This window comes from Peromyscus eremicus, chromosome 17 (assembly GCF_949786415.1).
Source record: "Peromyscus eremicus chromosome 17, PerEre_H2_v1, whole genome shotgun sequence".
Lineage (NCBI taxonomy): Eukaryota > Metazoa > Chordata > Mammalia > Rodentia > Cricetidae > Peromyscus > Peromyscus eremicus.
In genome coordinates, this window is record NC_081433.1 from 9555125 (window position 1) to 9575638 (window position 20514).

Sequence of the window (20514 nt, forward strand, 5' to 3'; positions counted from 1 at the left end):
TTATTACAGAAATAGAAACCCTGGCTAAGGCAGACCTGCTAATGTGAATGGTGTTAGGTCCACTCCTGACTCAGACAAGGAGCAAGTTCAGTTTCAGTACCCCTCACTCTGGTCCCCGAGACTGTCGCATGGCATCATTTGGAACAGCAGTGACTCCATTTGAACAGCCATGCTTCCCAAATTTGTGAAATGACCTTTGCTCTGGCTGTGAGCCTGTGTTTTCTACCCAAACATGATAGGCATGTCTTCAAAACGTCTTTGATGTAAAACCCTATTAAATACTGAGGTAATGCAAAGAACTTAACACTTCATGTATTTGGAACTTGGATGTAAAACATGTTATATAAAATATAATTAATGTCACTTTTCAAGTGAATAGTGTTCAAGTTTAGCTGAAGACACATAATATCTTCTTGAAGCTTTCAGACATTTAAATAACAAAGTCTGCCTTTTTAACTTCAGCCTCTCTCTCTCTCTCTCTCTCTCTCTCTCTCTCTCTCTCTCTCTCTCTCTCTCTCTCTCTTCTGCCCAGAAAAATTCAAAATTAAGTGTGTGTTGCTTTGGAGCTTTTTTATAAGCCTGTTTGAAGGCATAGTCAGGTCAGGCTACCTGAACTAGACCCACCCACCCTCAAAGCTGGGAAACCAGACCAGAGACAACCCTCCCATGTGTGGGTTGGAATGCTGGCATTCAGCTGTCAGTGCTGAATGCCACCTGCCGTGCGAGAGAGCCTCTCCTTGTGATCTTCAGCCAAGTGGAGTGGCCTCATCAGGGCCTTTGAGTTTTCCTCTTAGCCTGATTCAAGTGACATTGAACTCCTGGTAAAGATTCTGCAGACTTCAGGGCAGCTTCAGCTGAGACTCAATCTTCCGTCCAAAATAGAATGATGAGCCCTCTGTGTTGTCAAAAAAAATTAAAAGAAAATAAGAAGCCCTGGTTCTTCTCATGGAGGCAGAGGCCGGCTGCAGCCTGGCGGCGCAGCTGTGGCTGGAATGCGAGAGGAAGCCAGCATTAAGACTCATCAGCGTCATTGTACTAGCTGAGCCGAGATGAAGCCTTCATTTAAGCAACCTCCAAATGCTATCATTAGCAAATTGGCCAAAATGTAGACTTGAGTGTGCTGTCTTCAGAGGAAACTTTTCAGAGAACACAGAGAAACTAGTTTGTGGAACAAGGTGAAAGAGTCAGCAAAGTGAGTGTGAACGGCTCCCTGCAAGCTCGGTAATGGCCGTGGCCCATGTGGCTCACCCAGAGCACAATGCCCCGGCTGGTAGGGGCTTAACGGCCCTGTCCCCAGGACCACACAGTGCACCCAAGCGAGAGTTTCATGAACGTAGGCAAGGATACAGGCAGGCATGGCCGGAGGCAAACGTAGTTACAGATCCCCAAACTGTAAGGTCACTTCTCTCGTAGAGAACCCCCTACACAGCACACGAGAGATCTGAAATGAAAACAGATATGTGAGGTAACCATGGGCAGTGACATGGGGACGGCTCAAAGAGGCATGTCACACGTGTGTGTTTGCATGGTTCACGGGTAGAATTCTGACCTCAGCCTGACCCTCCTCTATCATCTCTGCCTTATAAGGAAATAGAAGATGAGCTTCCTCAGAAAAGCCACAGCAAAGTCCTCAGCAGACAGAGAATGTGCCAGACTGAAGGATGAGGTAGGCTGTGCCAGTCAGGCATCAAGGTGCTGAGCAGGCCCGAGGCTACAGTAGAGGTCTGGGGCTCAGAAGCTTCACCACAGTAGCAAAGGTGCCTCTCCTCCCTACCACCTTAGAGCCCTGAAGAAGCTAAAACACCAAGAGTACACAGTTTACAGAACCATACTCCAGGAAAGGGGGGGCCATACAACTGAGTCAGGTACGGGGCCCACCCAGCCTTGAGTGATGCAGATAAGTCAGGTTTTGACACTTCAGTTTAGTAGCAGAAGTTCCAAATCTTCGTACTAGTGTGAACAAAGATGGACACTGGACCAAAAATATATCATGCAGTAATTAAATTAAGTGCCTACCCTCTAGAAACAAAGAGAAGCCAAGAGCCTTCAGTGACTCTGCCCTGTCCCTCAGCTGACATGCCCTCTCCTGTATCTTTCACTGACCTCTACCTGGGTTGGCTTATCACCTTGACCTGAGCTGACTCTGCCCTCCACCTGGACATTATAGCTCTTCCCCCTTGAGTTGACTCTGCCCGGGTCAACTCCACACTCTCCCTGAATTTACTCTCTTCTCACTGGATTGATCTCACCCTTCTCTCTATGGTGGTTGACTCCATCATGTCTCTAGGTTGACCCCGCCCTCATCATTGACAGTTGTTGGTGCCGTGCAGCCCTGGGGTCAGCAGAGAAGTGGTGGAGCCAGAGGACAGGAAGAATGATGACTGTCCCAAACCACTTGGTTTCTTACCTTCGTTTTTCAAGAGCACTGCTAATAATGTCTCTTCTTTCTTCTGGCTCTTTACAGATCCTACAGTAATGTATACAGCATATATAGGATGGTCTATAGGACTGAGACCCTTTAAAATAGTTCCTCATGTTGTGGTGACGCCCGACCATAAAATTATTTTTGTTGCTACTTCATGACTGTAATTTTGCTACTGTTATGACTTATAATATAAATAACTGTATTTTCTATGGTCTTTGGTGACCCCTGTGAAAGGGTCATTTGACCCCTGAAGAGTTTGAGACTCATGGGTTGAGAACCGCTAGTGTAGACCCGACATATAGGTGACACCACAGGAAAGTATAAAGTAGGCTGGATCTGGACCCAGAGGCCATGCTTCATGGTAGCTTGTCAGCTCTGTGCCGCAGGGAACCGTGAGGTCTCTGTTCTCCATCTGCAGGAGAGGTGATGACTCCTGGTGTGACTACTGAGTGACCAGACAGTAAAGTGAGGTGATGACTCCTGGTGTGACTACTGAGTGACCAGACAGTAAAAAGAGGTGATGACTCCTGGTATGACTACTCTGAGAGACCAGACAGTAAAGTGAGGTGATGACTCCTGGTGTGACTACTGAGTGACCAGACAGTAAAATGAGGTGATGACTCCTGGTGTGACTACTGAGTGACCAGACAGTAAAGTGAGGCAGCAGAGGCAGCAGGGGCAAATGGCGCACAGCGGCTGCTCACATTACTCTTCTCTACTGACTCTCCAAAGCAAGGCCTGACCAGAGGCCACATACCAAGGAGCAGACCATGGCGCTTGTGTTAGGTGGCTTCATGCCTGTGGAAGCCTCTGGGCACAGGAGATGCTGCCTGTACCAGGCTGAGAGACAGCTGGCCCAGGGACCACAGCTCAGGCCTCTGTCACCCAGGCTCAGCCCATAGCTCTGGTCACTGGTTCTGTGCTGCTCCCTGTACAGTGGCCATCCTGATATATGCAGTGTCCGGTGTCCAAGATGAATACCGTGACTCACAACTCGGACATCTCAGATGTCCCATGGTACATAGGCATCACATATGGTACCTGCGGCCTCCACAGGTGAGTGGATAGTCTTGTTGGACACCTCACCCCGTGAAAAGTGGAAGCAAGCTCGGTGTGCTCCTACAGTGCCAGACGGGGCCGCATCCCGTTAGATGTGGTCTTCACTCGTGTCAGAGCTGTGTGAGAACCTTGAGAACTTAGTGATGCAGGAGAGCCTTTGCCCATAACTTCCAGGTGGCTTCAGAGAAGTGAGAAAACACACCTGTTGTGTGACATGTTCAGAGAGGGAAGAAGTTGAAACTGTGTCACCAGTCTGGAGGATGGCATCACCTGTCTGTTGTCATATGGATGCTCTGGAAACACCTTGTCCACAGTTCCTTCCTGCTGCAGCGTCTAGGAGAAGCACTTTTCCCAGAGTTGGAAGGTTGTACGTTGGAAGAGGGACTGTGACACAGAACTTTAGAAAGGCCTGTTCCCACACAGAAGGGACTCAAAGAGTCTCAGGTTGCACTCTTCCAAGCACAGCCAGCATGGAGTTCCAATGTGAAAGAAAAATAAGTTATAAGGTAAACTTCGCCAGAAAACATTATGAGGGAGCAATGTGAAGAGAGAAAACTCAAAGAGCCAGGATGGTGACGTGTCCTCAGTGTGGACTGATGCTCATGAGATTCGGTCTAATGGATGAGCAAGTGGCCTTTGGAACCTTCTGTAGAGAGCACTTTCCTATTTTTGTTAAGAATGTGATAGAAAATTGAGCACGGTGTCAGATATAGGCACTATTAATTTTATAGCACTGATTAATCCCACACACAGTCTCACAGCTCTCCCTGTCCAAGATCTATTGGCCTTGAACATGGGAAGATGAAGAGGCTGGGTCAAGGAGGCTTGCAATCACCCAGATTCAGAATGCGTGAGAGCCTGGCTAATGGCACCATTGTTCTCCTGCCCCGCCACAGCTTGTTTCTTAGATTGTGTGGCTCACCTTTTGTGTTAAAGTTGGAGGGAAGCAGTTTCCTTTAATAAGTGTAAAGACAGAGGGGAGGAGAGAAAGGGACAGAGACAGAGAGAAGAGAGAGAGAGAGAGAGAGAGAGAGAGAGAGAGAGAGAGAGAGAGATGCTGATCAGTCAGTGTTTGCAGTCTTTTAGCCCGTAAAGGGACAGATACGTGATCCCTGATGTAATTGGAATGGCCATTTGACTTGACAATCCTTTGCATCCTTCCTGTCTCAGTCATCCATCACCCCTCACCCATTGGTGCCCACTGTACAGACCCTGGGACTGTAGGGAGGGGAAAGACAAGGACCCTCGTCTTATCTGTGGCCTTCCATTAGAGCAGGACATTTACCTGCACAGATCAGGACTTGGAGTAGGAATGTGGTAGAAATAAAACCTGGCCTGAAAATCTAATGCCTGGTTGGACATGGGAGGGCCATCATATCTACACCAAGGTAAGCTTTGTCACCTGTGAGGTGAGACCAGACACGAAGACCTTCTGTGTGCTCACCTTCCACCCGTGGCCTTAGATGAACCACATACCAAGACTTCCTGTCAGCATAATCTGAGCAACAAGGGCGAAGGGAAATTATGCAGTCACTTCTGTGCCTAAAATTCAGAGCTGGCCATGAAACTCACCTGCCCACCCTCCTTGGGGTGTTGTTCTCTGAGTAAACAGTGGCTTTCCCCCTTCAGGGCTGTGAGCTGTGACACCAACGTGATGATGTGTTCAGTGTGCATCCTGTTGCCCTTTCCATGCCCTCTCTCTGTCTGTTTTCTTGGTGGTGTTGTTATCTAAGCATTCAACAATGTAGCGTTAGCTCACATCCAAATCTTTCTTGTTAAAACTCTTTCTTTGCATATGCATGTGTGTTTAAAATGGGGGAATGTGTGAGATCTGAGTCTGTGGGTCTGTCACAGAGTTCCTTCTGGCTTTGAGATAACGCTATGTAGGAGTTGTCTCCAAGGAGACTGTCCTTGGTTAGCACTGGCTAAGGTGCTGGGTCTGGGTTTCTAGTCCTTAGTGGGGCCTCAGGACCCACCCTCTCCCTAGTAGGCATGTCTACCTGCTAGTAGGGAAAGTATGTAGAAAGCACTGTTGGCCAGGCAGAAAGGCTACCCAGATGGCTACAAAGTTGCAGTGAACCATTTTAATGAAACACTGAACCTGAATCCAATGGTGGTTACTGTGTGCCTTTATTTTCTCAGTGTCAGGAGAACCCATGAAATGACATTTGACTTCATCTTTATGTGAGGACACTCTAGCATCTTCCATGACAAACCTGCCTCTTTCTTCCTAGTTCTTTCTATGAAGTAACAAGTGGCGATGAGCTGACTCAGGGTAATGATAGTGAAGTATGTAGATCCAATCATGAGACACTCATATGGATTCTGTTCACACTATAACATGATTGGTGGTGTTCAATGCCAGAAGAGGTGTATATTCAGATTCAGAGCCTCCCCACCAATGTTGGAAGCCCTCCATGAATGCACAAATACTAGAGTCTAAAAATGCAATTATATTTTTAAATGTATGCCAGAATCTGTATATGCATGATGCTGTAATTTTGATACACACCCCATGAGTATAGAGACAATTATATGTGTGCAATGTCGTGCAGGAGATCCTCTATCTGAGCTGCATCTCCATGTTCAGATGAGCACGGTTATTGCCAATCACATATCAATGCAGGGCAGCCAGACACTGAGCTCAGCACATGTGGGTGCGTGGCAGCTCCTGAAACCAGACCCTAGAATTCTGCGCAGACATGGAGGTGGGGTGCAGACACCCAGTGCAGCTCCCTGGGGACGGATTGGATATGAACACACATCCATTCACCTTCGCGCCCAGTGTCCCTAATATGCAGGGTAGAGAGTTGACATGACCCTGGTGTCATGACCATGTGGTAGTCCATGCTAATGCTCTGTTGCACCAGATCGAGAAAGCCACTAAGAGTGAGCGTAGGAGCCCCAGGCTAGCCTTTCACAAAAGGAGATACTGATTTGCTAGCCAAACCCACGCAGAATGAACTTACAGGACACATTGCAGCAGCCACTGCAGACTTTGAACGTGGAAGAATGGCATGTATACAACTGCAATCTCTAGAGTGGGGAGTTCTCTTTGGGGATGACTCAGACTCCTTAGGACGCGACTGATCCAAGGAAACCAGGCCAGCAATGGTCAGGACATCTCAACAGTCTATACCAATATTAACAAGATAAACCCAAAGTTATATAGGGAAGCTGAGGTGGGTTTGCAAAAGCTGTCTGTGCAGGGACCTCAAAGGAGAACGGGGCACAAGTGGGATCTCGGGGCTGTTACAGGAAGTGACAGTCGCTCTGAGGTTGTCACTGAGCTCTGAGCACTAATATTAGAAGAAACAGAAAAGTGTCTCTGTGTGTGAACCACACTGACTGTCAAGTGTCGCAGGCATGGAGAATGACTACAACTTCAGTGGATCAATAGTAAGCATGTCTTCACTTGTGTCTTGCAGAGGAAGAAGGAGGAGACTTGGCCCAGCCGGGCCTCAGCTTCCCGGGACCAGCAGAAGAAGACATAGGTAGAGTAAATCGGATGGTGGGGGTTTTGGGGGTTGCAATGACTGTCCAGAATCCTGCTCACTTTATCACACCCCATCACTGGGAAACTCACGCTAAACTTGTTAAGCACATTGGGCCTGGGAGACGGTACCAGTGAGAAGCAAGAAGCCATGCTGATGTTTTTCAATAGTAAACAACTTGTGAATCCCTTATGAGAAAGGGGTTCCCTGGGCCCTCATGTTGATAAGTTAAAGACACAAGACTGCAGAGGCCACATGTAGAAGAAAACCCTCCTCTGACTCTGGGCTGGAACCTGCCTTCCTTTGCTCTAAGGAAGTCAGCAGTTCTGCTCTTCACTGGAAGAAGTTGATGCCCTTGGGCCAGCACAATGCAGGCTGAGGCAGATGCTGGCTCCTCAGGTCTCTTCTCTCCTGGAGAACAAGAGTAACTGTTGGCCCCTCCTCCCCAAGTGCACAGGTCAGCCCCATGTGAGAATATCATTTGACGTTACTCCAGCCACAAGGGGCTGGTGCCACTTTGGGTGGTTGGTCAATTGACAGGGAGTTAGCCTTCCACTCATCAGGGCAGCCACCACTGTCAGAGATGCAGAAAGTTGAGTAAATCCAACGTCAAACATCTGTCAGAGACCCCCTGTGTGGCTCTGGGCTCTGTTTTACTTCATATTCTGTGTGCAGACCTGCAGGGCCAGGTGCTCCCTGAATGACTCCAGACCGTTAGACAACACAGGTACGTCGTGGAGTCAGCCCCAACTTGTTTGTTTGTTGAGACAGAGTTTTATACTATAGCCCAGGCATGTAACATTCCTACCACAAGCTCCAGAGAGCTGGGATTTACAGATCTGAGTCATCACACCCAATCTCAGCAAACCTTTCCATAGGGATTTTTTCTTAGTTTTCTTCAGACCACCACATGTGAGGACTGTGTGGCTTGTCTGTTGACATAAAGGAATACTGGATACTCAGGAAGCCCACTTTGTATGAACTGAGGTGTATTTTAAAGAAAACCTTGCCCCCTCACATTCCAAAATAGCTTGCTTTTTAGCTTAAACTTATAGAGTAGGTGTATATGTCTGCAACAGCATGGGAACTCATGGTAGTAGGGGGCCCTAGAGCCCTCCAGAAGAGCATCAGATACACGGTTTTTCTCATTGAGACCGGAAGTGGCCATTGTGGCAGCAATTCCCCGTTTTCCCTGTGACAGACAAAACAGGTGGGAATTTTCCCCCAAGGGCCAGTTTTCCAGGCAGCAGGAGCTTGTGGCTTGGTGCATTGGTCTCCAGGGACAGGTATGGATGAAGAACATCAAGAACCCCAGCCTCTGTACGGGAATCTAGCTAGAGTGTGGATCTCAGGAAAACCAGGAGCCAGTGTTTGCCTTGGCTCAGGAGGATTAGCTTATCCCAGAATCCCAGAGAGCAATGCTGAGGGCTGAAGCAGGCTGAAGCTGAGGTTGTTGTCACGCGCGGAAAGTGAGGCACAGGTTGGCTGCTGGGGTAGAAGCACTTTATGATGCCAGAGATGAAACAGGATTAACCACACCCATTAATTCCCATTGTTGTTGTGGAGTTTAGGGCATGATACACTCACAGTATGCAACTGCCACCCCTGTGTGTCTACGGAGCTTACCACTTGTCCCCAACTGAAACTATGTCCCCATTCAACAGCCCCAGGACTGACCATCCTATTTTCTGTGTCTATGGATTTGCCTACACTCAAGAACTTTAACGTGTGGGATCACACTGTGTTGGTCTTTAAGCTACTGGTTTGTTTCACTCAGCATAAAGTCTTCAAGATTATTCTGTGGTAACATGTGGCAGGATTTCATATTTAGAGCCCAGTAATATCCATCCCACAGTGTCTGGACTACATTGTGCTCCTCTGCTCATCCATCAAGAGCCATTTGATTGTCTCAATAGTTGAGCTGCTGTGCACGGAACTACATGAGCACAGTGTGCCAGTATCTCTCCTCCTCTGCTCCCATCTCATGGATCTACATGATAAACCGAAGCTCCCGGTCCTCAGGCCCCACCCTTCTGATCAGGGATAGAGTGCCACTGGTCATTGTGAGGATGAGAAGGAGCAGTCAGTTCTGGAAGCTTCGGGAACAAAGAAGCAGGGGGGTGTGGTGATTGCTGATTTCCGACTTCTCCCAGGGTTCCTGTTTGAGGTGGGGTAGAGGGTGGGGGGGTCACAGATTTAGGAAACCCACGAGTGGGCTCTCTGGGGGTCTGGGGGAGGAGAGGAAGCCTGTGCCTGTGCAGCACTGTCAGGCCCCGAGGAGAAGCAGATGTTCAGGGAGCCCTGTCTGAACCCCCATATCCCAGCCCCCCCTTCAGGTCCCATGTGCGTTGGTTAGGGTTTTTATCAATGTGACAGAAGTTAGTTATTTGGGAAGAAGAAGCTCAGTTGGGGAAATTCCTCCTTCAGATTGTCTGTGGGCATGTCTGTAGGGCATCTTGATTAATGACTGATGTGCAAGTGTCACCCTTGGCTGGTGGTCCTGGGTTGTAGATGATGGCAGTCTCAGCAAGCCATTCTCCTCAATCCAGTGAACAGAATTCCTCTGTGGCTTCTTCAGTTCTTGCCTCTAGGTTCCTGCTTTAATTCCTGTTCTGACAGCCTTCTATGGTGGACTGTGTTGTAGACGTGTAAGCCAAATAAACTCTTTCCTTCCCAAGTTGCTTTAGGTCATGGCATTCTATCACTATAATAGAAACCTAACTATGGCAGAAATTGATCCGATATTCATGGGATATTGGTGTGACAGACCTGACCATGTTTTCTGGAGGATTTGTGGATGGACTTTGGTACTTTGGGCTAGAAAAGATATTGAGTGTTCAAAGCAAATTCTAGGAAAGGTAACCATATCCTTCATTATCCAGTCTGTGTATAATGCCAAAGTTCAGGGTTCGTCTCAAGTCCTTATTCAAGTAGTCTTTGAGACTGGATCATCTCAGCTAGTCATCTCAAAATTACTCTGAGCACCTTGTAGTTCAAAGCTGATCAGTTGTCTCATTTGTCCAGTATTCTTCAGATTCCTTAACCTCCATTCTCCTAAAAGCTTGTCTTAGTTTAGGTTTTTATTGCAATGAAGAGACACCATGACCATGGCAACTCTTATAAAGGAAACATTTAATTGAGGGTGGCTCACTTACAATTTCAGTCCATTATGATCATGAAGGGGAGCATGGCAGCATGCAGACAGATGTGGTGCTGGAGCTGAGAGTGCTACATCTTTCAGGCAACAGGAAGTCAACTGACTGTCACACTGAGAGAAGCTTGAGAAAGAGACCTCAAAGCCCACCTCCACAGTGACACACTTCCTCCAACAAGGTCACACCTCCTAATAGTGCCACTCCTTTTGGGTGCCATTTTCTTTCAAACCACCACAGAGCTTAATAGGTTGTTGTGGGAACTTAGAATGTAACATAGAAGTAGTACAGACAATGGAGGCCTGGCTTAAGAAGTTTCAGAGAGAAGTTTGAGAAGCCCTATGGGGCTGTTAAAATATTTTTGATGGAGAATCTGTGGTTCAGCTGGGCAGTGGTGGCACATGCCTTTAATCCCAGCATTCAAGAGGCCGAGGCAGGTGGATCTCTGTAAGTTTGACACCAGCCTGGTCTACAGAGCGAGTTCCAGGATGGACTCCAAAAGCTACACAGAGAAACCCTGTCTCAGGAAGAAAAAAAAAAAAGGATCTCTGATTCTGGTCAGCTGGGGCTACAGAATTGGCTGTGATTAACAAGAGTTCATAATCATTAAAGTGAAACCTTTGGTTTCCTGGGACAGTTGATACTGGTCAGTGGGGGCTAAGCTGTGATTAAAAAGAAACCAGCATCACTGAGGTGAAATCTTCTGGGGAGTGTTTCCTCAAAGTCAGCCCACAGAAGCTGTGGTCCAGAGGTGGCCAGGAATGTACAACATATCGGCAGCCCAACTTGGTGATGTGTGAGAGTTACTCAGGTACTGCTGGTCTTGAAGGCGTGACAAGGTCATGGAGAGCCACTGAGGCTTGGCATTAGTGGCAAGAGGCCACGAGGGAAGGTGCAGCCTCAGTTGCAGTAGAAGCCCCAGGATTGAAGGGGTCATGGAGAGAAGTTGAGGCTTGGCACCACGTGTCAGGGTCAGAGCCTCTGAAGAGAGTTCAGGAGAGACTACTGGTGAGGGTGCAAGCCAGTGGCAGCGGAGACCCCAGCATTTGGAGATGCCAGTACCATGTGTTGACTACCAAAGACAACAGCAGCTGTGGAGCGGAGCCTGCCTGAGCCTAGGGACAAGCTGTGTGTGCTGTGGATGGCAGAGCCAGAGAAGTGAAGCTGCCCAGGCCCTTTGGAGCCCGGAGGAGCCGAGTGGATTCCAGATGTCAAGCATTCCAGATGTCAAGCTCGAGCTTTTTACCCCGTGGGCCTTTGCTTTGACTGAGACTCGCACTCATCCCTCCCTCCAGGAGGAAGAACTTATGTAACCCGTTTCTGATTTTACGGGAGCCCACGGTGGAGAGACTCTGGATAATTGAGAGGGAATTTTTTTTTTTTTTTGGTTTTTCGAGACAGGGTTTCTCTGTGTAGCTTTGCGCCTTTCCTGGAACTCACTTGGTAGCCCAGGCTGGCCTCGAACTCACAGAGATCCGCCTGGCTCTGCCTCCCGAGTGCTGGGATTAAAGGCGTGCGCCACCACCGCCCGGCCGAGAGGGAATTTTTTTTAACCGTTTGAATTTTGGGAGACTATGGGATTTTTAAAAGCTGATATGTGTTTTATATTGTGATATTGATATCAAATATTAGATATAGATCAGAAAGGAAAGGTCCTGGTTTAATAAGTGATAAGTTTGTGTGTCGAGTTGACAAGGAGTCATTTATGCTAGTTAGTTGGTATTTTATGTTTTGTTTTGTTGAGTTTATTTTGAGTCTTTTGTGGGTTTTTTTTTTGGTTTGTGTTTTTTTTGTTGTTGTTGTTTTATTTTATTTTGTAAACTTGACACAGCTAGAATCATTTGAAAAGAAGAACCTAAGTTGAGACAGTGCCTCCATCAGATAGTCTGTAAGCAAGTCCCTAGTGAATTTTTTGATTAATGATAAATGATGAATGTGAAAGGCCCAGCTCACCATGAGCAATGTCACCCATGGGCAGGTGGTCTTGAGTTGTATAAAAAAGCAGGCTAAGCCAGCCACGAGAAGCCAGTCAGTAAGCAGTGTCCCTCCGTGGCCTCTGCTTCAGTTCCTGCCTCTGATTCCTGCCTCTGGTTCCTGCTGTGACTCTCCTCCATGATGGACTGTGAGGCAGGAGCATAAGCCAAACCACTGCCTCCATGGGTCGCTTTGGTCATGGTGTTCTAGCATAGCAATAAAACCTAACTAAGGCACCATGGCCGTGGAACCCTGAAACTGGTGCCCTGCTGCATCTGATGGGCAGTGCCTGGGGCTTGTCGTCTCCGGAGATCCCTCTACTTGCCTTTTTGCTGAAGGAAACCCTGCATTTGTCTTCACTTTGCTTGTTATTTTCCTAAGTTAACGTTGAAAATTAAAAATCATATATATTGCAACATATGGTGTGACTATCAATATACAGTGAAGTTGAATAATGGTTAAATACAGACCATTAACCTGTCACCTCACGTACTTGAATATTTTCTGTGATGAGGAAATTAAGAACTAATCTTGTAGCAGCTTTCTATGAGTATACAATGTGTCACTATAGTTTACAGTCCAGATGGTGAGATTTCTGCCACCGCATCTCCCTACTCTCTACCTAGCCCCTGGTGGCTACATTCTGTCCTCAACTCTCCAAGATCAACTTTTAAAGGTGACACATCTATGTGGGGCCATGAGGTGCTTGTCATTTTGTGCCTGGTTTAGTTCCTTTTACATGATGACCTTTGGATTATTCTATGTTGTCACTAATGGTAGGGCTGCTATCCTTTTTGAGGCTGAATAGTATTCCACTGTGGATGCATACGCATACATTTTATTGGTTCTCTAATCTATTGATAGGTACTAGGTTGTTTCTATCTCTTGGCTTCAGTGAACACTGAAGTGTTGGTATCATTTAAACATACCAACTTTATTTCCTTTAGAAGGGCACCCAGAAATACTGTACTGGTTCACCCATCCCATGTGATGATAATATGCACCCAGGGTTCTTGAGGAACCTTCCATGTGATGTTTCCAGTTGAGAAGACTCCAATCAACTGGAAAAAAAAAAAACAACTAAGATATTCTTATGTTTTACATTAGTAAAGGGTGTTTTCTAAAACTCTTGTCTTAATAAGTGTCTCTTCCATTTGAGAGCATCTGAACTCTCTGATGCTCCTGTATGATATATAATCCTGTGATACAGAGCTGCAGGGTTCAGGAGGATATAGGTTTTTACAGCATATACCTCCAGTGTTGGTAACTGGGACTGATGGGACTCATTGACAATTGACTGCAATGAAGGCAGAAAATCCATCTCTATGGAAGCTGCTCTCTGATGGTTGATCTGCCTTATTAGCTTGACTGGATCCAGAATCACTGAGGCATCACATGTCTGGGTGTATCTATAAGGATGTTTCCAGAGACATCTGTGAATGAGGAGAAAGAATCTCTCTGGATGTGACTGCACTGTCCCATGCTCTAGGATCCCAGGCTGAATAAAAAGGAAGAAAGGAGAGAGAAAGTGACCTGAACACACCAGCATTCATTTCTCTGCTCCACCTGAGGATTCGGTGTGAGCAGTTTTACCTTACACTGCCTTCCCCACCATGATGGACTATGCCTTCAAACTGTGAGCCAACACGACAATTCCTGCCTTCCTTCCTCCTTCCTTACATTGCTTTTGCTGGGAATTTTGTCATAACAATGAGAAAATTAACTAATACATCCTCGGGTATTAAACTGATCTCCCAGTGACTTTTGTGAGATTTGGCTTATTTCATAAGATGTTATAGTTGGCCGTCCTCACTTGTGGAATCAGTCAACCACAGCTGGAGAGTATTTAGAATCATTTCACCTGTGATGAACACATGCAGACTCCTTTCTTGTCATTTCCCGAAAAACAATAGATATAGCAACTCTTTGCTTGAGGTTTACATTGTGTGTCCTACTTGGAGCTTGAACGTTCTTGCTGGGTATTCTCGGTGCTCCTGGAGCCATTCCCCCATAATATGGAAGGCTAGCTCTAGTTCTAAAAGTGATGTTTCTTCATTTTCTGGCGTATTGTGTTGAACTATAAAGGACTTGTGGTTTGTTTATGTTTATGAGGAGTGTTATGAGCATACACAGTTTGTATTGATACAGTTGCAAAGTAAAGTGGGAAACGAACTTTCAAGATACAAGATTCTTAAAATCATACTACATATGAAACCTAACACCAAAAGTGGGAGGGCTTGCTTACATTGCAACTTTGAAATACATTAACATGACACCTCTTGATATTAAGAGTCTGTTCTAGGGCAACCGTACATACTGTGAAATCTTAAGGGCTCAGTGGTTATGTGCTTACAGCCTAAGTGTGGGGACTAGAGTTTGGATACCCAGAATCCATGTGAATACTGAGTGAGTGTGGCAATCTGCCTGTAAATCTAGCCTCAGATGGCAGAAACAGGAGATGCCCCCAGAGCAAGCTGGCTAGCAAAACAAGCTACTGGCAAGCTCTGGTTTTGATTGAGAGACCCTGCCTCATTGATTAGGGTGGAAGCATAATCAGTGATGAGTCTCAACATCTACCTCACACCTCTCCATGCCCATAACATACATGAAAATAGAACAAAAGACATCTTCAAACCATGAGACCTTACACAGCTTCATCTTAATATGTCTAGTACTCAGTGCATGAATGCCCCACAGTAATGAGGATGCTTACCTTATCTCACAAGGACATCCTTTCAGACATCCATGTCAGTGTTCTTTTATAAGCAGGCATAGATATCTGCAATATAGCCTTAACTAACAACTTGACAGAGTCTAGGACCACCAAAGAGCAGACCTCTGGGAGGTTATCTTGTGTTGGTTGAGGTAGGCAAAGCTGCCCACTGTGGGTGGCAGCATTCCCCAGATAGGATCCTGGACTGTGTAAGTGTAGAAAGGGAGCTGAACAACAGCATACAAGTATCATTGTCTCTTTCCTGATCATAGATGTCATGTGACCAAACCTCTGCTGGCTTGACTTCCTCACCATTATTGACTGTAATGTGGCCTAAGAGCCAAAATAAACTATTCTTTCTTTATGTAATCAGGGTATTTTATCATAGTAACAAAGACAATATCCACATAACTTTGTAACATTTTTTAAATGCTCACACTTATTCTTCAGCTCAGTTTCTAGAGTCAGTGGAAGTAGTGGAGTGCCATCCTTCTGTCAGGAAGGTAACGATCCTCTTGAGGGCCCTCACTTAGCCTCTTCCCCAGCAGCCAAGCATCCCCAGTTCTGCCTCACACAGCTCTGCCCCATCTACTCCTCCTCCAAATGGTTTTACTCTATGGCTTCCTGGTCCCTAGACCATCAATGGGATTACAGAAAGCTATCTCCAGAGAAAGCCCCTCCTCTGTGTGTGATATGGGACACAATATTGTCATATGCCATGGAAAAGGAGTGAGGAACTCAACCCAGGGGAGGTCCAGTTGGGTAATTCAAGAGTACTTATTTTCATTATCCCATTTTAGTTTAATTTTTAAATTTTCAACTTTTTTTTTTGGAGCAGGTTCTTGCTGTGTAGCCCAGGTTGGCCTCAAACTTACAGCAACCCTCCTGTCTCAACCTCCCAAGGGCTGGGATGACAGCTATAAACCATCACGCCCAGCTTATAACTCCATTTTACAGTTTTGTTCCCATGCGAACAAATTAAAATAGAATTTAGAGGCGGACATGTGGAATGCTTAGGGCAGTCAGGAGAGTGGATCTTCGTTGACTGGCACTCTGCTATCAAGTGTCGGTTTTTAGCTGCACTGAGCCTAGGCCACTGGCCAGTGTGGTGCTTCTGACTCCGTTCGCCACTCAGGACCTTTGTTGGTTCCTTCCCTCATGCCTCAGCTACAGAGTCAGCATGGCGGTGCAGAGGACAGGCTGGCAGCTCAGTGCAACAGAGGACTGGTAAGGAGAGCTAGCGCACAGTCGAGTCTGGGAAGGGAAAAGGTTCCAGCAACCAAGTTAGAGCTGAGACCCAAGAAGGTACAGGAAAGCAACAAGGACAGTTGTAGGGATGAGTGGCTTTCTGGAAGTCATGGTGTCCCTAGAAGCCACTAGGCCTGTGTATATAGATAGGCAGTCGGAGCTGAGTCTGAGGTGGAAAGGGTCTCCTGTGGGCAATGGTTTGATTTGGGGATGGATGCATAAGCTCTGTGTATACACCTGCAGTCACAGTAGGGAAATCATCTCAGGGTCTGTCTGGGAATGTTGAAGACTGAGTTCAGGACGGTACAACACTGGGTATGGCGTGGCGCTGGCTGCTGGGTTAACCTTCTGAAGCAGAGCTCCAGAGGGACCACACACGGCTGTGCTCTGCTGGAAGTCATGTCATGACCAGGGCTGGAGCAGGTGGCCTGTATGCTCACCAGGCCCTGGAGACAGATGACAGAGAGGATGAGCCAAGAGGGAGAGATGACTCAGGATTCCTTGGGACCATCAGCCAGATGCTGTTTTTAATCTCGGGCCCTTGCAAAGTAAAGAAAAACAACTTTATATGATTCCCCTAGAGTCCTTCAGAAAGGAGATAGACCAATGCAAGCTGCAAGTCCTTGGTGGACTGTGCTCAGTCAGCGAGGTCCCCGGTGTTTACAGATCCCCAATTTGTAAGCTGTACCTGTCTTGTCAGTAAGAGACAAGACTAACACCAGAGGGTGCGTGCCCTGGGGACCCCCTTTCCCTCCATGACTAGTCAGCCAGCCAGATTAGAGCCTCAGGTGCACTCTGCCTGACAGTGACTTCCACATTCACATGCATCTCTGAGACCCACTTGCCTATTAATCTCCAGTGTGAACACCAGAGGTGGGTACCTCTGTCTGCATTTCTGATGTAGATGTACCACCTAAGCTGTATGGATAGAAAGTGTGCCTTCTGCACCTAGCTCTGTTCCCATGGGAAGGCATCATTTTAGATGAAGCAAGAATTGCACACTGACTCCTACAATTTGTCCCTTGTCCACCATAGTACATACACACACTAGATAGATAGATGATTGAGATAGATAGGTAGATAGATAGATAGATAGACAGACATATAGTCTGTAGATAGGTTGGTAGGTAGATACATAGACACTTAGATATATAGATACATGATAGATAGATGGGTGATAGAGATAGATAGATATACATATAGTAGATAGATAGGTTGGTAGGTAGATACATAGACAGATACATAGATACTTAGATACATACATAGGTACATAGATACATAGATACATGATAGATAGATAGATGGGTGATAGAGATAGATAGATAGATAGATAGATAGATAGATAGATAGATAGATAGATAGGTAGGTAGATAGATAGATAGATAGATAGATAGATAGATAGATAGATAGATAGATAGATAGATTTAAAAAACAACAAGACCTTAGGACAAGGTATGGCTCACTGCCACTGTCTCTGCATCACTGTTACCCTATGACCAGATGTTCTGACATCACCAGCAGTCAGTGCAATCAGAGTTGCAGGAATACAATGTAGACACAGTGCAGGGAAGATGGCTCAGTGCCCCCATCAGGCACTTGTCTTGCTTAATGTCATCCAGAACATGATTCCTCCATGATGACTGAGGCCCTTTGCAAATTGAAACATCTGAAAACCCAGACTCGCATGCCATTTTTATACCTGGAATACTCTCTACAACCAGGTGTTTGCTTCTTGTACAAGTTATTGGCAGGCTACCGTAAAATGAGTGTTCAAAACCAAGATCACATTTGTGCAAGGTATTTATCCTCCAGATGGAAACAGATGGAATTGGGTGAGCCTTCTCTGGAGAGTAATGGCATGGTTGATGATGTACGAGATGCTGGCCGTGCTTGGGGAGAATGGCTTCTAGACCTAAGCAAAGGTCTCTGCAGGAGGAGAAGGCCAGGATTTGCCACCAAATTCTCAACTTCCAGGAAACTTTGTAGTTTGTGGGAAAGTAAAGCAGCAGATGCTATCCTGTGGATTTTGAGAGTCTGACTATCTAAGTATAGTCAGCTTTGGTGTTTCTGGGCTTCCATGAAAGAGGTGGCAGGGGTGAAAAGGTCCCAGGTGCTTGTCAAGGAGTAATACATGAACACCCTGTATGATCCAGGCACCCTGGGTCAGCATGTTCCATTCCAGGCAAGCTTGTGAGTATAGTGAATGACTGTCCAGTAGCCACTAGTCAGGAGAGTAGGAGTGTAGAACACTAGAGATTTGTCCAAGGACATTAATGGGTGAGTGACTATTCCAGGTGTGAGCTAAGAGAGACCTTGTGGGATCTTCTAGTACCCATACTTCTCTAGTATCCAACTTATAAACAGCATTCAGTATATTTGACACATGGTATTGAATCAGGTGTTATGTAATTAATAAAAGAAGGTGTGCTTGGAACAAACACAGAACCAATATACATGCAATGCATGTTTTCTTGCTAAATCAATTTGGCATGCATCTGTGAGTTGACTAAATTCTCAGTATAACTCTCTCAGTGTTTCATCTGAGTCCATTAGTTAATTTAGCTTAAGACCTTTTTCATAATGGAAGCACCAACATTTTCACTGCAAATATGAAACTTCCGTAGGAAGAAACCAGTTTCCTTGGAAATGAGAACTTGCAGTTTATAATAACTAATCTGCTGTGCGAACAAATGTGAACCCTTAAATCTGGCTAGGAACTGAAAAGAGAAATAATACTCTCCAGGTTTTATTAATGTCTAACAAAAACCCTGACTGCGACATAAGATGAACAACAGTTAACCAGCTATAATTAGCACTGATTGGACATTTAACTCACCATCTTTAGAAGTCCCCTGTGATCAGAGCCATCTGACCCAGAGGAAGGACTGAGACCTGAGGTCTCCTTAGCCCATTTCATCCCTGTCTCCCAGGAGAAGGAGGGGAGTAGACACCCGGATCTGAGGTCACCTGCTCACACTGCACAGATCCCACGCAAAGAGAACCTGAACTCAACACAAACATTTCAAAGACAGCAATAAAATCTCTTAAAATAACTCATGAATTTTATAACCTACCATGACAACATGACTCAAGTTGCTTCTTTTGCACAATTTCATAAGAGGAGACTCTCCAGTTAAATAGCCAAATTCATCATAACAGAGTGTGCTAACTGAGTGCCAGGGATGGTGGTAGGGGAGGCATGCTTCAGTAGTGAACACAGGACACTTCCATCCGACCCTCTGAAGCTTCTCCAATCTAAAGCTCAGCAGAGAACACTGAACCCCAGCCTCCAAACCCAGGAGTTGTTCTGTGACTCCTACACATTCACAAGTGAAGTCCCAATTGGAAACAACCTGAACCAATAAGGAAAACCCCCAGGTTGTTAAGACCAAGTAGCATAGAAACTGATCTAGCCAAGAAATTGTTCTGATGATGATTCTGAAATGTCTGAATGCAAACACCTGAATACCCTGTGTGCATGAAGAGACCTCCTCAAGCTCTAGTACATTCTGAAGATTCACTGGACCAGTGCATGGCTGTTTTTTGGCATTCTTTGGTAAAAATTCAAATTTCAATTTCCTAGTATGGCTTCTCAGGGTGCTGAATCTGAAGAGTGAGTACCTGGAGTTCAAACACTGCTGTCTTGCACCTTTTAGGAGGATATGCCCTGGCATCTCAGTGACCCACCCAGTGGTGGTGCATAAGTTGGTCCGAGAACACAGGCCCAGCCATGGGGAGATCTCTATGTTTCAACAATGTCAGATGGAGACAGGTGAAAACCCATGTCTACCCTCTGAATGCCACTGCTTGCCACTGGCTTATCCTAACATAGCACAAGCAAGTCTCCAGAGGCGAATATTAGCTAGAAAATAACTAGGCAAAATTTCTGAACCTAAAGATTAAGGGAACCAAAGCATAAAATCTCATATAAAGGCAAACTCATCAGATCAACATCAGATTGCTCAACAGAAATTCTAAACACCAGGAGGGCATGGGATAATTTTCTTCAAGACCTAAAATATCTAACTGCCAACCTAGATTACTATATCCGGGAAAGCTATTTTTCAAATAGGAGGAAGAATAGAGACATTCTGTAATGAACACAAACGAAAGAAATCCATGACCGCTATGCTGGCACCGCAGGAACTATTTAAAGGAATGCTGCAAAGAGAACAGAACACCACGAGACTCGGGAAAGAATGATGCTTCCCAGAGAACTGGAGACGAAGCAAATGGGCGTGAGGAAATACACGTTACAAAATGATAGGTGTGTGTGTGTGTGTGTGTGTGTGTGTGTGTGTAAGCCAGAGGTTAAACCAGGTATGCTCCTGTCTTTCTCTACACTCTGCACCTTCTTTGGTGAGACAGGACCCCTCACTCAACCTGGAGCTCATGATTTCAGCTAGACTGAATGGCCAACAAGCCCCCATGATCCACTTGTCTCGGACT

At 46.0% G+C, this 20514-nt stretch overlaps 1 protein-coding gene across 1 annotated transcript in view; it reads left to right on the forward strand.

The window, feature by feature from the left end:
• Positions 1–1224: 1224 nt before the first annotated feature.
• The window catches only part of Dlgap2 (DLG associated protein 2), a 149797-nt gene continuing 130507 nt past the window's right edge, over positions 1225–20514 (forward strand). The window contains exons 1-2 of the mRNA XM_059244992.1: positions 1225–1270; positions 6913–6978. Of these exons, the coding sequence (XP_059100975.1) occupies positions 1225–1270; positions 6913–6978 (112 nt within the window). The remainder of the gene's footprint in view (positions 1271–6912; positions 6979–20514) is intronic.